At 34.8% G+C, this 13370-nt stretch overlaps 1 protein-coding gene across 1 annotated transcript; it reads left to right on the top strand.

The window, feature by feature from the left end:
- Positions 1-609: 609 nt before the first annotated feature.
- On the top strand, positions 610-3595 carry LOC143911653 (E3 ubiquitin-protein ligase TM129). Its single transcript, XM_077430635.1, has 5 exons — positions 610-1151; positions 1953-2082; positions 2164-2415; positions 2527-2648; positions 2729-3595. The coding sequence occupies exons 1-5, from the start codon at positions 709-711 to the stop codon at positions 2883-2885; spliced, it is 1104 nt and encodes a 367-aa protein (XP_077286761.1). The 5' UTR covers positions 610-708; the 3' UTR covers positions 2886-3595.
- Positions 3596-13370: the final 9775 nt, after the last annotated feature.

The following is a 13370-nucleotide window of genomic DNA, read 5'->3' on the forward strand; positions in this document are numbered from 1 at the left end:
GGAAACATTAGTCAATTGTTGTTATAAACCGGACACTTGTTTGTCTATTTTTGTTAATTGTTTACTAATTAAGTTTAAAACTGAATTATTAAACAATAAAAGCTTGAAATCCTTAATGTAATTTGTATTTTCTATAATCTTATTATTCCGACAAGTTCTGCTATATTTTTTTGCAAATATGGGATACACCGTTATCGATCACTGTCAAGCGTCGTCCGAGGGTCGACGAATTACTATATATCACCGTCAAGTTAGTATAAACAATTCTATAGAATTTCAACGAGACCGCTCCGATCCCGCACGATCCCGTAAGATCCGGCGTATCGTACCGGGTATGACCCTACAATTTGTGTGTGTTTAAAACTATCTAAAAAAAATATCCCGCGTATAGCATACCGCTCCCTCGCTGTGTGATCGCGCCCTAAGGCTTTTCCCTGGGTGGCCACTCGAAATAAAGGGCGAGTGTTGCCCTATGGGACGATGGGAAAACGTCGCGTTACACCTCTTATTTTAGTATACGTAACAGTAGGTACGTAAGCAAAATTATGGCCGGCTTAAAATATATTTATGGCTAATTGAGAGCGCGTGGAATCGCATTTGCACGGTCGACAAAACGATTGGCAGCCTGTGTGTCAGAGAACTGTCAATCGGCGTGCGCGTCGAGTATTTCATGGCAACGTGGTACCGCAATCGGTGCTGGTAATTACGATGTCCCTCTATCTCCTGGTTTACTTGCTGTGGTGCGCACTGATCGTGTGGCCACCAGCCGTCTTCTCTGCTGCCGGTCTCACCTTGGCCCAGTTGATTTCTGCGCCCTTGGGCTCGGAAACGGACTCTTTCGTGGTCTACCAATGTCGCCGAGGAGCTCTCACGGCCTTCGTGCACTCAGCTCTGCCTCTGGGCTATCTGTTGGGGATGCTGCTTCGGGATTTGCCTCCGCACACCGACATGCTGCTAGAGCCCGCCTTCTCCTGGTGGAAACTGGCATGGACTCTCGCTCTCATCATACCTATATACGCGCTCGTCAAAATAGCCGAGTGGTACCGGGACAATTGGGCCCTGCATCCGGCCTGTAAAAATCTTGCTCAATACTGTGATTCTAATACGTCGCTGTCATCTTTAATTGCCAGCGTCAATGCTGAATATAAAAGGTTATTTCAATTCTTTTGTTTATTGCTCATTTTTCTGGAATATATGTGATTGATTCTAATATGCAATTTGATAAGGATTTGAGATTGAAATGATTCGATGCAACATTAGATAGTCAATAGAACATATGTTAATTATTTATGCCTGGTTTTCTTAGCTTTTAAACACTTGTGACCTTGTAATCGAATAATTATATAATAATTGGAAATGACATACAGTAAGGTGACCACTCGTACTAATTCTACCAGGACAGTACTGGTTTTTTGGGTATCTGTCCTGGTAAGTTGTGAGATAAAACCGGTACACTCTTTTATGTTATAGAATATTTTTTAACTAATAGATGGATAAATATACAAATTCTTAAGCGAAAATATTGAAAATTTAGTCAAATGTTGTTTACATTTATCAGGAACAAATGCACCAGCCGAAGAACTTTTTACTTTCATGCACAATATATAGTCCAGTGATAAAACGAAATCGAATTTTGAAACGTTAAAATGTTTGCTAATCACTTAGTATAATGTTTTTATAGTCTTGTGTATATAGAATTATAGAATATATAGAATTTTATATGAGAATTCAAGAAAATCAATTAATTTTTTCATAAATGTGCGTCCATGATTCTTTAATCTTCGTTTTAAATATTTGAAGTATTTATTGATACGTTTTTGGAAAAAAAATGTCCTGGTTTTGAATTTGAAAAAAATGGTCACCTTAACATACAGTCGTGTTTGCAAATTTGTAGTCTTTAAATTAAACATTACCTACTATACGTGCGGTACTAATAAAGTTTTATTTTTCAGTGTTCAAAAAATAATTATAAGTACGAACGAGACTAATAAAATCATCGTGACTGGTAATTGGATTATTAAAGTAGGTTTTTACGATTTGAAATTTGCTCAACAAAATGACACTATAATGATTGTTAAGACTGTGAGTGTCTTTTTTTTTAAATAATACAATTATAATAACGTTGAATTACTGTTTTGGAATTGAAAATTTATATATTTTCAGGCAGATACTCATCAGCTGTCGCCGACTAGTGGCGGTGAACAATTTATCAACATTGAAGTTAAATCAATGAGGAGAAATTGCGTACTATTTCATATTCGAATAAATTCATTGGATTTTAAAGATTTACAGAGTAATGTTTCAAGGCCTATAGTGATATTGCCAAATATAGTTTTTCATAAAACAATTATTGAAAAATTTATCGAAGTCTTTTTGGATCAGATAAGCTTAAACGATAAATATGAAACTGAACAAGTTAGTAAATTTCAACATATGTTAAGATAATACATACATATTTACAAGCCTCTTTCTTTTAAGCTTGTTTTTAGAACAAACTTTATTTATGAATTAAAATGTTTTTTTAAGGATCTCGAACTGTGTATTGGATGTATGCAAACTGTTGCTGATATTAAACTCTATAAACAATGCACTAATGCCCAACAACGTGGTGAGGAAGAAGTTGAACAATGTCAATCATGTGGTTGCAGGTTAATTACTTTTTTGGCAATTTTTCCATCTTACAAATGTATATATTGTTCAACATTGCCGTTTTATTTTGTATTTTTAGACCAATGTGGTGTGCCGATTGCATGGGACGATGGTTTGCCACTAGACAAGATCCCGACCACCCGGAAACATGGCTCAGCAATAAATGTACTTGCCCATTATGTCGTCAAGTATTCTGTTTGCTTGATGTTCACTATGTACAAGTAGTCAGATCGTAGTTAAATATTAAAAAAAAAATCTGAACATATTTTCATACTCGGATCATACAATATTATATAAGTGTAGAGATTTTATCAACCTGTTTCTCAATACTTTATATTATATATAGTGGAACACTGACTTATATTCCAAAAATTTACGACTTAGTTAAACCTAGTTTTTGTACAACAGTTTAAAAAAAATTATTTAGTACAATTTAGATAATGAAATTCTTATACATTTTATTTGTTGTTATATTCTTTTATTTTTATTAATTTTTTCTTTCTGACTATACATATATTTTCTTTATATTTTATAATTTTTTTTTTAATGGAATCAGTTTTTAATTCAGAACTACACACATACAGCGCATTTTAATGGAATTCAGAAATAACTTATAAATAAGATATATAAAAGTCATTATTATTAATTGTATTAAATTATGATTTTTTTCGAAGAAAACTCAAGGAGCAAAAATTTTAATATCGCAATTTCTTAAGACATTAAAATGATCTGTATTTTATGTATTTAATTTAGGATTTTAGTTATTGCGATTACTTAATGCATAGTACATTATGAAATATATGCCATTTTTTGTTATTAAATTTGTTTATGTATGTATATATAATATATATGTATGTACATATATGATTTTATTTTTGGTTTATTTTTGTTAATAACTTGTATGACATGCTATTAACACGTAATAAATATATGTATTGTGATAATATAGCGTTGATTTTAACATAATTGTAAGTCCTCACTCATTCTATACATTATTTATTTAAAGTTTGGACCACTGTGGCATAACAGGTTCCTAATACGCCACAATGTTCGAAAATATAATAGAAAAAATACATTTTTATATGTACATAATATAATACATTAAAAAAACAGTAGTAAGTAGTCACAAAACATCATAATAGTTAAGTATAAGAAGAAAAATTGGGAATATCTTGCATCAACAGTCAGCACCAATATACATATGTATGTATGGACTTTGCTTCATGCGGGTTTCACACAGTGTCATTTATACTCTAACTTTCTTCTCATAAGCGAGTTGAAAAGCAAGCGAGAAGACAAAGGTTTGGAGAATAACCTTGCATATTCTCAAGACAAATCCGAGTCTGCGAAAGGAAACGTCAGCGACTGTCTTGATGTGGTTGTGAAAGTTGAGTTAAGGATCAAAAGTGATACCCAAATCATCCATAGATTCCATAGCTTCAACGAGACAGATCCATAGACATATAGACAGACATAATAGAGCGAATGTTCAGGTCCATAACTCATTATAACTTATTACTAAGCTTCGGCGTGAACCTGCGCACCATTCTTCATTTTTATGGTGAACCTTTTTTTTTTGCTCTAGCTTTGTAGTTTGCCTTATTTCCTGGAAAATATCCTCAAAATTCCCATTTTTTGTTCGAAAAGCACGCTCCACCGCCGAAGACTACTTATTACTCCTCATTCATTATAATACGGAGAATAGTAGGCTATTATATTATTACTAGTGTTGTAGCCGATGAAATATGAACGCATGGGTGTTGGCATATTGAGTTATTAAATTAAAAATAAATTAAAAGAAATGTGTCGGTCCTGTGTTCGATCTGTACGCGATCGTATTTTTTTCAAATACCTTTTAAATATATTTAATTTAATATATATTTTTAATTGTATAATAAAAAAAGGTTAAAACTACCTACTTACCTATGTATATATAAACAATATAAAACACGAATAGAAAAATTAATTAATTAAATAAATTTTCAATAGATGGTGCTAAATGCGCAGAGGCTTATTTCCCTAGAGGAAACATTGGTAGCAAACAATATTTATAGAAGTTTTTTATTTTGTTATTATATATTCGTACATTTTGTTGGCAGTGTTTTAGCTGTGACGTACATATGTATGTATGTCGAATCGGAACGACTATTAGGGCCGGGCCGCACCGTGCAACTTTGTCGGCCGACTAGTTGCGCGACACGAAAAAATGTATGGAAATGTGTGCGATAAACAAGTTGACGGGTGTGGCATGTCCCATCTACCTGCATGCATTGGTCTGGTCGCCCTCAACCATGTCGCTCGCAAGTCGCACGGTGCGGCCCGGCCCTTATAGTACGGCGAGTGTTATCGCAGATACACAGAGACACAGAATAGCGATATTATATACAATATTACTAATTACTATACTCTTATATTATTACTAGTGGCTTTGTGCACTCAATTTGATCGGCTAAAATTTTAAATATTATTATATGCCGCGTCTCTTTCTACGATTCCAAGGGGAGAAAGAGAGACGGAGCATGGTTAACGGACAGAAATTCGTACACACGCACGCATTAGACAATTCAGACATATTTCAAATAATATAATAACCAATTCAAGCAGTGAAAATGTATCAAACAATGAATTTACAACGTTAATCTCTATACATTTATTATAACCCAACAACCCAACCCAATCTTAAATGAATAGGGCCAACCCTTACTTATCCTAACCTATATTAGCCCTTAAATAATACCAATCCTAACAATCTAATCTTAAATTAATAAAACCAACCCTGAAAACGTAACTGGTTATGATTTTACCGAAACATCAGTGAAAATATATTTTCACTGTGACATACAATTATTATATTATATATATTACGCTGCGCTACAAATGGTTGCAAACTACGTGGCCGCATGCTCATTTCGCTGCATGCTCATTTCATACTTTAGTCTAGGCTTTTGCCATTTTAAACTTGCCAGAAAGATCCAACTCAATTTTAAGATTTGCCAATCGGTGTACATACATCGAAATGTCATCTGCGCAAACCCATGAATATCTCATCTTTCGTACATGCAGAAATTCAAACAGTCAAAATTCAATCGAAATGAGCATGCAGCCACGTAGTTTGCAACCATTTGTAGCAAAGAGTATATATAACTAAATATAAATTTGACTATGGGTTGTGAATTGATCAATACGAGTAATAAACATTCAAAATGTATTGTTAAAATTTGCGTAAGTGAAAACTAAACAATAGGAGGCATTGACGTGGGACTATTTAGGCTAGTGTTTTAGTGAAAACGACATTATTAAATTTCGAATTTGAGAACGTGTGCAGGTGAATAATGGGATTTGATCTCCTTTGTGCAACATCTGACAAAACACGCACACACACACCAAGTGTTATTAATTCGACAACGTATGAACGGCGTTAATCGAAAATTTCCGCTCGATTCGCAAACCTGAAATACGTTATGATACGCTTCACATGTATGTGTGTGTGTCCCTAAAAGTACATATGTATGTGTGTCTTAGAGCAGATCGGAAATTAATGGGATCGGTGGAAAACGAAGAGCGTAGAACCAATTTACGGTTGTGTGGATTTGCGCCCGGAGCCGATCCCGAAACGGAAGCTGATCCTGAACTGAATTTATCGATCTGTACCGGGATAATGCTCCGATTCGTCCTCGGACAAAATGCAATAAAAATAAAAGGACATGATTTCGGCGAAAAGTTGCCAAATGAAAATTTGTCGCGGACGTGTGGAAAATGTCCGGAAAGTGGCAGCAAGTTAATAGGAAAAGTTTCATATCGTGTGTTTCGCCGGAGTAGTTCATCAGTGTGTTACACTCCGTGCAAACACTGCGGAAAACTAAAGAGGAAAAGTTCGCTTAAACGAAGAAACTATGCCACTGATGAGAGACTACAGTGAGATAAATACCTAATTTACTATCTATTTATTAGCTTCGAATAATATAAATTAACCCTTTGAATGCTGACCAATGCCGATCAGCATTTTGCCAACAAGTCCATGAGGTGTAATTTTTGAGTATGTAAAAAATAAACAAGAATACTACCCGCTAAGCCTTTCCAGGTAGCATTGAACATGGGTCATGTGGGTTTGGTGCAAACGATCGACAAGCGCCAGACAGACTGAACCACAGATTAACTGGATGGCTGCTTTAAACGCAATTCTCGACTTCACGAATGATAGATTGCACATCAGATGACGAGTAACCTTTCGATGTGCACAGATGCAATTATTAAAATGGTAATTATTAAAATTGAGTTGGAGTTTAATAAGGCAAAATTCGGAACTAAAGTATCAGAAGCACAGAACGTATACAGGGACTTCGGGTAGATTTCGCTTAGTGTAAGTGCGAGCAGTGCGCACGCATAAGGTACACATGTCGTTAATCTGTGGTTCAGTCTGTCTGCCGCTTGTCGATCGTTTGCACCGCATCGGGGTCATGTAATCCGTTTAAGACTGGTTTACACCGGAATTTCTGAATTTATAACCATAGCAGAATTTCTTGATGGAAATCCCTAACTGCTGAGTATTTTACATTGTAGCTTGGCATTTAGATTGTGGGTATAACATTTTAAAAACAATGAAGAAGATGGAACCAATTTTGTAAAAATACATTCATCAATAGAATTTTGTTTATTTTATATTGTTGCAAGATGTAGGTATATTAGGGTCCAAGCACACCTTTACAAAACTCGAAATCCTCGGCGGTAGTTATCTAGGATTTGTTTGGATTAGCTACAATTTTTATACCTGCTTTCTATTGGATTTCTAAATAATTCTGGTTGGAAATGTTGGCGAAATTTTCAGCGTGGTGGGCTTTCAACAGAAAAGACGTCAGCACATAAAGGGTTAGTATAATCGATTTAAAATTTGGGAATAATAATTTCAAAACACACAACTTCGAAAAGTCATGTTGGAACGAGCTTTTACAATAAACGAGTCTCATTTCGTTACTCCTATTCAGTAGTGTAACTAGGCCTAGTTTGGGGGGACACCAAATTTTTCAAATTGAAAAACGCTAATTCGACATATTTGTCGTATGACGGTCCTCAAGTGGCTACACGTCTCATTCTGATTTCTGTATATATACAGTTTTCTGTATTTATACAGTTAACGTGAAATCCATCTGGCGCAGCTATATATATGTATGTATAGCATAAAATATGAGCCATAATTGGCATTGTTCGAATTCCTGAGAAATCAGTGTATGTGCCTAAAGGTAAAAAGGTTAACTGATTCAGTCAGATGGATACGCAATCCAGAAACAAGTCGCTGAATTACGAGACACTGACTTAAACTCGCAAATTACCGCGACATCTATGAATTGTACATAAATTTTATTGTACATTTAATCATGGTGGTGATATAGTAGGTAGGAAGGATTTTTAGTAAATTTTTAATCGGGAACCGTTTCAACAATGAAACCAGAGAAACTTGGCAAACTCTGGTAGGAAACGATCAACCAGGAGTCACAAATATCTAGGTCTGGCCAGCAGCACTACAGATATACTCAGAAAAATTCTTTTCAATCGAGGTCAGCTCATGGGATCGAACCCGGCGCCTCTCAGCGTTAGGCAGAAGCTAAACGACCGAGTTATGCTGCTGGCTATATGTAATTTGATAAGAATTAAGATCATGTACATGCATATAATTTTCGTTGTCACTTTCCTTGTGACTTTCCCGTCTTACAACTTCCATAATGCGGCCAGTTATGGTCCTTCAGCTCGTATTTACTCAACTACGGTTTGCATATCAGGCCTGGTTTCTCCATCTTGTTGGGGATCTTCCTCTTCCTTTGCTTCCCACAATGTCTCCCAGAACGACCAATTCTATCAATATGTCCTGGTCTTGCCTCACGATGTGCCCAAAGAACTGAAGGATACACCTAAGACAGATGGCTGACAGCCTTTTACGAGCTATCAGCTCTTGCAGAATGGAAATATTGGTTCTTCTCGCTGTCCAGGAGATTCTAAGGGCCGGGCCGCACCGCTCAACTCACGAACAACTTGGTTGAGGGCGACCAGACCAATGCATGCAGGTAGATGGGACATGCCACACTCGTCAACTTGTTTGTCGCACACATTTCCATACATTTTTTCGTGTCGCGCAACAAGTCGGCCGACAAAGTTGCACGGTGCGGCCCGGCCCTAAGCATCTATGGGGGTAGGCCAAGTGAGACGACTTTGTTGGTAATGTACAACTGTTTATTTCGGCAACCGGGAAGGAAATGAATGCTTGACGGCGAAGCACTGGCCAACCGATGGCTTTACGGTCAGTACCTCGGGGCTGCTACACATCCATCTCCAACATCACCTCTCAAAAGCATCTATTCTCTCGGACCGCTCATGTTTCCACTTCGCATGGAAATACGGGGATGATTAAAGTTCGAACCAGATGCATTTTCGAAGACACAATGATGCCCCGGTCTTCTAAATTTTATTCAGTTTCGACATTGAGATTTTCACCATGTCATTCTGCCTTTTCATTTCAGTCTCACACCCTCTGTCATCCACAGCCCAGGTTAAACTTCATGGAAAGTGTATATTTTATTAAAATTCAGTAAATATAATGAAGAAATCAAGATCTTTTTTTAAAAAACCTTATCAACTATTTGCAGATCCGTTTCGTATTGTGGAACGAGTAGGGTTTTCGAGTGTTTTGTATTATTTATGTTTTTAAGTCTCTTTAGGATTACTCTTGAATAAAGGACTTCTTAAATGATTTTCTACTGAAGAACCTATTAGGAGCATGGAAGCCAATTAGGAAATTTCCGAAAATAGACATCTCAACTATTCCCAAAAGTCATAGCATATTAAATATTTGAACGAGGTTTCGACTTCTATACTATTATATACCTTTTAGACTACGAAAATAATGAAATATAAAGAAAGCACCAGTTATACATACATATATAGGTACTATTACAAAATGCCTCATTATCATAGTACTCAAGTTTGTGACTCCTTAATACAACCTATCACCAGACGCTTCGAACCCACATCTTGAAATTTGGCATTTTTTTGCGTCCTCTCACTTTGAAAGCATTTTTAGTAGCGATAAAAATAGGCCTGGAACGCAATTCATACAAAATCTGACGTTGATCCTCTTATATAGAACCAAGCCACAGATGCATACTTGGGATTAAACAAAATTTCATGTATGTAAACACATACATGTAGTCTCTCTCTTATTTTTAAAATATAAAATTCAACTTAAGCCACGTCAAAGTAAACGTCTCGTATATGAGTACAGCACGTTTGTGCTATTTATTATTTGTTCATACCACATTGCGTTAGTGTAATGGAAAATATCTTGCAACTTTTTACTGTTTTTTTTATTCTTTTTGAGCCGACGAGGAAAATCCGCTTATTTTGAGAGCGCGTCAAGTGTCTCACGTCAGACAGTAGATAGGGGGGGAAAATAGCAAGGGGGGGGGGGGTGGAATTTTCGCCAAATATGTGAGATTAGTCTAGCGATTTGTTAAGGAGGAAACGGAAGCGCGAGACGCGACGCGACAAACAAAATGTAATCGCTGACATTATTCTCTGGAGATGGCTCATCTGTCATAGGATTAATCCCAGTGCGGCTTCTCGAGAAATTTTGCCACAAAAGACGTTTTGGTTCGATACGCTCTACGTGCTTATCCACCCACCCCCTCGCATCCCTTATCCGGCCTATTCGTGCCTTAGCATCTATACCCTTTTCAATGCTCCTCTCGTCGTTCCCTTTGATCAAGTAATTGAAGCGCGAAATTCATCCCAGACTGGCCCTTCGCTAATCACGTGACCCGCTGCTCCCCTAATTAATTTACGGGTAAAAACTAGGATTTGCGGGGTGCAAATACTGGTTCGCTTTGGTTTTGACCCACTTTGAAGTATCAACGTTATTAGCAAAACGGGAATGTCAGACGTCCCACGGTACGCGAGATTGTTCCACTCGACATACATACATAGGTACATATTCAACTAGTATATGTGATCACATAAAACATATTTTCTGAAACTATAAAAATACCAAGCTCTTTATAAATTCACAACCAGCAGAATACACTAGTGGTTAGCATAACATGCTTTGAACAGGGTTTAAATCCCACCGCTGGCCAGACCTTGGATTTGTAAGTCGATCGTTTCCTATCAGAATTTGCCAATTTATCTGATTTTCATTGAAACAGTTCCAACAAATTGGCAACCTTACTTATTTTCTCGCAAAATCTCGGGTTTTCAGCAATCTCGAATTTCACTGAACTGTATAAAATGCTGCAAATTTACAAATTTATATTAATTGATATGTATTTATGTACTTTGTATAATGCTGTTGATATTTGTATCAAATGTACAATGTTTCACACATTGTTCAATATGTAAATTCCATACGTACATATGTTTTTATCTAAAGCTGTAGTTGATTACGTATAGATGTGATTTATCTTTTTCCATAATATAATAATAAATTTAAGTTCATTAAAATTTCCACTTATAAATTTAAAGTTGAAATATTTACCAACCATTTTTGTAGATACCTCTGTTGTACAAGTTTTTATAAACTAACGAAAAAATAGATATTATTAACTTTATTATTCATAGGTGTTGTTTTAAAGAAAACAAAATGAATTTAGCTTCATTTAAGATGTAGCAACTATGTGTGTGTGGGCGCGTAGAAATTTCGACCCAGCTTAAGCACCCACCGGTAGGCGCTCGGTGACGAAATGGTAAAAATTGATCAATTTTTGTTTTAAAAATGACTATTAATTACTTATTTTAATTTATTAAAATAAGTAATTAATAGTCTATTCATTATAATCAATATATCTATTCAACTAATCAATCAACCATTAGTGATGCTATCCGGCTTCGCTCGGTAAATGGAAATGAAATGAAAACCATGAAAACAATCTTCATTTGTTATTTAATTGAGTTTATTTGAATAAAAAAAAAATATATTTAACGGCCGACCAATCACAAACGTCTTTGACCAATCAAGCCAACCAGAAACGAATTACAGACGCCGTTGCCATTTTATATAAGATTGATTAATTTCAATCATTCGAAATAAATTTACCAACCCATATAGAGGTTCTTACTAATTTAATGATTTGCAATATTAGTTACATTTTTGGTAGAATTATTTGTGAATTATTTTTTATTAAATACATTAAAAGGTCCGTTTTTGGGATATTTAAATACCTGGTCGATAAAATGAGATCTTGACACAGTGTTCTAAAGCTTATTGTTACCGTTTAAATCGTTTTTTTATAGAAACAATGTCATTGTATCCTTTTTATGTAATTTATTTATTTATTTATACGGATATACACTGATATATTCAGATAAATGGGAAAACTGATAGGAAACGATCGACCTTGGAGGAACATATCCAAGGTCAGGCTAAAAGCATAATGCCAGAAATTGAACCCGTGACCACATAATTGAATGCGATATTTTCCACCTCGGTGAGCGTAGATTATCGGATATTATTTTAACATATTTATCTGGTAACCTGCACTCATCATTACTTTCTTAATTTGAATGTGATGTATGAGTGGAATCTTAATATACTCTCTTCCATTTGGGCCTCGCTGTGATTTTATTTTTTATTCATATTATGTTTTATTTATTTTACTTTTTCTTTCTCCTTTGTACATTATTAAGTACTATTTTAATTGTATTATTATTTTCCTTTTGTTACTTTTTTATTATTATTTTATTTTACCATGTTTTCTTTTTTTTAATTTTTCTGTTTTTTACTAATTTTACTTGTATTTATATATTTGTTAAATATAGGCCATTGTGGCGCATTAGGTTCTCCCTGTAATGCCACAATGGTCCAAAACTATTAATAAATAAATAAATAAATAATTGAAAGCTTTATAAAAAAAAACAATTAAAAATTACGTTTGAGGATATTTTATATTATATATATATATGTATATAATATATACATGTATTTATACAATTAATTTAATTTAAATTTTAAACTTAACTTTAAATCTTTAACTTTGTGTCAATATGTATATTATAATATAATATGAGATTATAATAGAGCGAAATTTTGACGCTGAATATGAAAATTTCTTCCACTTAAGTGGAAAATTCCTTCCACTTCAGGGTTAACTCTTCACTTTAAATTTCGTTTTAATTGAACATTATAAACACACTGCAGAATTTCCTCATAAAATTGCCATAAATCGACAGCGTTATAATTAAAGCGAATTTTATATGAAATACGTTTATTTATTATTATTATGATTAAATTAATGATACCTCAATGGTGATTACGTGTATGTAATTAACAACCCGTGGTTTGATTTAAGCGTTGGTTTTTGTTTGCCGACTTAATTGTTAATTTAAAATTTGATTTGATTTGCGAATATTTCAATCATAATTTGGTTGAATTTTCATTTGTATTTTCAACGGTAATTGTGCATTTCAGACCTCGTAAAATGGTTTTTACGATCGTTCGATATGGAAAAACGAAGATGACGTGACGGCAGATTTGAATTCGACGCTTTAGAAAGCAAAATCGCATTTCAAATTGCAGTGAGTGTTCTTTCAATTTCAATCCAATTCCATTCCTTTATGCAAACATATTTTAATGTCAATAGCGGGCACATCTGGCGGATTCAATAGACTTTCGATCAAGGTTCAAGAAGGCAGCATAAATTTTGCATTTATTATATGTTTTTACGGCTACACATAGCTCAGTA

Source organism: Arctopsyche grandis, chromosome 5 (genome assembly GCF_051622035.1).
Source record: "Arctopsyche grandis isolate Sample6627 chromosome 5, ASM5162203v2, whole genome shotgun sequence".
NCBI lineage: Eukaryota > Metazoa > Arthropoda > Insecta > Trichoptera > Hydropsychidae > Arctopsyche > Arctopsyche grandis.